Below are 4,805 nucleotides of genomic sequence, written 5' to 3'. Positions count from 1 at the left end.
ATAAAAAAATAAAATACACATCACGATCAAATTCCATCCTTCCGATTCCAAGATGGTAGACACGTTCACTTAACCTTGAACATGCCGTATAGTTCATTTCAGCTATTTTGCAAGATTAGCTATCGGCGACCCACCTTTGTTTCATCAATAGAATGGTGTCAATAATTCTATTAGTGAACGTTAAAATGTTAATGATTTGTTGAAGATAATCTTTTATTCCTTAACAATGATTATTAAGTTTTAATGTAATAAGAAATTTCACATTTGTACATATGTTTGTTTAAATGTCAGTATTAGAATTAATAACTTTTGTTTATTTTAATGAAATAGCGTTTTTTGTCTCTTGACAGGAATATTAAATTTGTCAGAAAAAGTTTCGAAAATATATGTACATTTTTCTTCCTTACTTCTTACTAGATTGTGTAATTAGCTATTTACTTATATAAATAATAAATAGCGTTTAATTTTATTTTATAGCTTATTACCTATACTAAAACGTGTGCATAGCTATAACTATGACTATAATAAATCTAATATGTTGCTGAAATATGGATTTTGCCGATTGATTAAAGATTTTTCAAACCGATGGTTTGTTCGATCTATTGAGTCGCGATCGAAGTATCCTCTTAACCACAAGACGATACTGCGTTATTTTTATTTATTTTGAGTAGAATACGGTATAAGACAGAATTAAAACAATAATTGAAACATTATTTAACATTTTTATTAATATAAATTGTTTTGAATTATAATATAAATTAAAAATATATGTACAAAACTATAAAATTAAGTACAAATTGAACACTTGTAAACAACGTCTTTCATGAGTAGGTTCCTTATATTATATTGCCTTAATAAGGCTGACTTTTTGTTACACATTTTATAAAATTCTATTTTATTTAAAAACTTAGTCTTAAAGCATAGGCACTTGATAACTCATCTGGACTATTGTTTAATATTAGGTGTAAATGTCGTCCATAAAATTGGGATATTGAAGATGGCATCTTGAAGTTTACATATAGGTACCTATTTTAAACACTGGGGACTTTAACGGTTTAAACATTTTTAGTCTTTAAGCATATGTTTTTTTAATTTCGCACTATTTGTTTACTGGTAGTAGAAACCCTTGTAGTCCAGGGCGGCTTTCTCTTCTTGTTGTCTGGCAGCTTCTGGGTTGTTCTTGGCTTCTAAGGCGGCACGTTCCTAAAAATAAAATTCAATAGTATGTTTTTAAATCTATACATACATAAAGTATGGTTAAATTATTATATATAAATATAATATAATTGATATTTTGTAAATGTTTGGATTACATTTAGTTCAAAATAAAGGCTATGAAGGCATTAGTTAAATTAAAATAAGCGGCCTACTAATAAGTATTCAATTTTTTTTAAGTGGAATTGAAGTATGTATTCTTACCGCATTGGCCTTAATTCCGGCGTAGATGAGGTCTAGTCCCTTTTGGATTTCAGGAGAGACTGGTGGTGGGGTAGGGATGTGGTCGCCCTTGACTCTGAATCCGAACTCGTCGGCGGTGTACTCGACCGTGATGACCTCTCCGTTGGGAGCGGTGTACGAGTAAGAGCCCTGTTGCACTAGAGCTTGGTCTTGGTTCTCGCCAACCGTCTTAAGATAGCCTTGCTCTTCAGCCTGGATGTTGTTGCCGGTCTCGTATCTGGAAATTTTTCATTATGGCCATTATATTTCAGTCATCGTTATAAGTTCTGATTGTATTAGACGATAAAATGCCTTTAATTTGATGATTCTGAGTGATCCCTCGACTCTATGCAAATTATAGTATTTCATACCCAAACTAAATATTTTAAAAATGTGATACTTACGAGGTCTTGTAGCTTCCGTCGGTGCCTTGTTCCTTGTCGAAACGGATGATGGGAATGACTGTGGTGAGGTCCAACTGCACTTTGGGTCTGAAGTCTTCGATGGGCTTAGGCTGTCTGTAGTCGGGCTGGTAGTTGTAGTTCTGCTCCGCTGCCGCTTGGTCGCTCGGCTGCTCCGGCGCTCTCCTTTGAGGGAGAGCTGTCGTAAGTGCAAGCACTGCGGATAATGCTACCTGGAATACAAAAGAACTTATATTAATATATTATACATAGCTTAAAAAATGTGTTTTACTGTGACCGGAAAAAAGTTTACTGAAAAGTTTATCTGACTAATTGACCTTACTAAAAGTATAACAAACTAACAAATCTATACATGAATCTTGCAAAAACATGTCACTTAACAATTCGTGAACAAAGTGTATTAGGTAATATGAACCTTCTATATTGATACGGTTGAAAGTAACAAGATTGGAGTTCAAAAGAGCACAACAACTTATTCTGATTTGTACAGTATAACATTTCAATTGCGGTTATGTAAAGTAATGACCGATAATGAAACTGTGACCTCACTGAGAAGAGCTTAATCATATTCACGATGTTGTAAGATAAGGTGGAGCGGATACAATGGCCCACCATAATTACGAAACAACCTTATCCGACACGCGGCCCGGGCGAAAGTGGACTCCAGTGAAACATGTTCGCGAACTTAAACAGGGCATTGTTTTCATTGAAATCGCATCCGAACTAGACATGCTTTGTTACCATTGATAGTCGTTCGGATATTGTTTTGCATTTATGTAACGAGGGTCATCTTTCTCAAAGCGCGATGGCCTTCGGAAAAGCAGTGATTGGCGAATGTGTGCATGTATTAACTAACTTTTTTTTCTTCACTTACGTTACACATTTGGTAATAATTTACTAATGTTTCCTTAACATCGATAATAATCTCGTAATGTTGTTACGACGAATACACATCACAGTACTTAACGCTTCAATTGTAAGCTCTCAAGCGAAACGGATTATCAATCGGACGACTACTTGTTGTAATGTTCTAACGTTTATTTCACGCACTTGGACCAAGCTAATGCGTTTATCTATAATAATTGTAACTAGTTCTTGATATTGACTTTATTAAAAAGAGAAATAAATTTAGATTATTTTAGGTTTAAATTTTGGTATTTAACAATTGATTAACCAAAAATTATTAATTTACTTTAAAAACATCGCAATTTAAAAGTTCAGTGTAATTATATGTATAATTTCTTTTAATGTCATGTAATACAGATTTTATGTTAGAACTTTTAGTACACCTGTAAACTGAGTTCAAAATACCTGAGGCCGAAAACATCGTGACCTAGAAAGTGGTTATGCAATTTGCCAACACGATGAACAAGACAGTTTGTATAACAGCACGTTTTAAAAAGTAGGTAATGTACTAGAACAGACAGACAGACGTATCAGTCTTGATTCTAACAAAAAAAAACTTGCGACACCACTTTGCTTAAGTAAATATCACAAACGTTTTTGCAATTATTTTATAACTTTATTTGTCACTATTTGTATATTACGTATATTTTAAGCTATTTACAAAAGGATGTTTTATTCTTTCATAAGTGTTCTTTATTAAATCGATGGCTGGTTTTCTGGTTCAAGATTTCAAGGTCGAATTCCAAATAGCTTGTCTCCGATTTATATGAATTTAAAATTTATTAAATTCAAAGTATGGATTACTATCTCTATATAGAAGTTGTTAATACGTAAGTTTTGGAAGTGGAAACCAAGTGTCACATTCTAAAATCGAGGTTCACCAGAAAAGGTCCAAGCTCAGGTTTTGTTAAAATCATGTCAGACGATGTAACCATTTTTGACTTTGTGTTATTAGGATGATCATTAGTTAAGGTCAAAATTACTTCTTTTAAGTTGATACTAATATTATAAAGAGCAAAGATTTGATTGTTTGTTTGCATTGAATAGGCGCCTAAATTACTGAACCAATTTGAAAATTTTTTTCACTGTTAGGAAGTTACACTATCTCCGGGTCCGAAGTCGCGCGAAATGGATAGTTTATATAAAAAAACTTAGTTACATAAATTAAAAGTAATTGATAAATTTCGTTAGTAAAAATATATGTACTGCACAGAGATTGGTCTGTATCTAAAAATTTAGAGTTATCTTTATATTTGGTAATCGCACACTATTAGCAATATCAGCACTGTTAAATTTAGAAATTGTCCCACATAACCATAAAAATAAATTTGCATTGTCTAATATTAAAGCACATAATTAATGGACCGTATTCTATCTTTATGTCAAAGTTCAACAACCGACCCTATTTTGAGCTTGCATCTCGCAAGAGATGATTGCGGAAATTCACAAACATTAAAGCAACATTTGGACTTTGAATTAATCACATACGTACATCTCTAAGCGCAGCTAATATTTTCAATGTTGTTCAAAAGGATCACTTATCATTAAGCTATTTACGTTAAGAATGCTTGATAAAAAGCTTTGAACTTACCAGTACTTTCATTGTGTTTTTTTATAATGTAACGTGCGGCAGTGAAGCACGTGGAGTCTCCTCGGAACTGTGTCAGAGTGGTAGTTATACGCTCACTTATATACTTCACCCCTGCCACTTACTCGGTCTCTGCTATGAGCCATCACACTTTCATACTTGATACCGTGCTTGCTTTAGCGGAGATGTCGCGATTTTTTTTAAACATTACAATATTGACAAGTAAAATTACAAATAGATAGCAGATAGCACGAAATACCATTACGTACCCTTTATTAGCAATATCTAATTCTAATCTTCATTCTAAGTGTTTACGCAAGGTGACTTACAGAAGTCGTAATCTGCGACATCTTTAGAGTATGCAATTCAAATTCCTACTTCGTTAATATGTCAACATTCTGATTTTATGATTGTTTTACGCGTTACATATTGATTGATTGTAATAATAAAGA

The 4,805-nt window shown here is 33.0% G+C and overlaps 1 protein-coding gene across 1 annotated transcript; it reads right to left on the bottom strand.

Moving 5' to 3' along the window:
• Positions 1 to 702: 702 nt before the first annotated feature.
• CPR34 (cuticular protein RR-1 motif 34) lies at positions 703 to 4,394 on the bottom strand. Its single transcript, NM_001312583.1, is given in 4 exon segments — positions 703 to 1,203; positions 1,420 to 1,675; positions 1,842 to 2,071; positions 4,357 to 4,394. Coding segments are annotated over 4 exon segments (594 nt in total). The 5' UTR covers positions 4,369 to 4,394; the 3' UTR covers positions 703 to 1,107.
• Between the last annotated feature and the right edge of the window lie 411 nt (positions 4,395 to 4,805).

This window comes from Papilio xuthus, unplaced genomic scaffold, assembly GCF_000836235.2.
Source record: "Papilio xuthus unplaced genomic scaffold, Pxut_1.1 DF825928.1, whole genome shotgun sequence".
NCBI lineage: Eukaryota > Metazoa > Arthropoda > Insecta > Lepidoptera > Papilionidae > Papilio > Papilio xuthus.
This window is presented reverse-complemented; position numbering and strand designations above follow the sequence as displayed.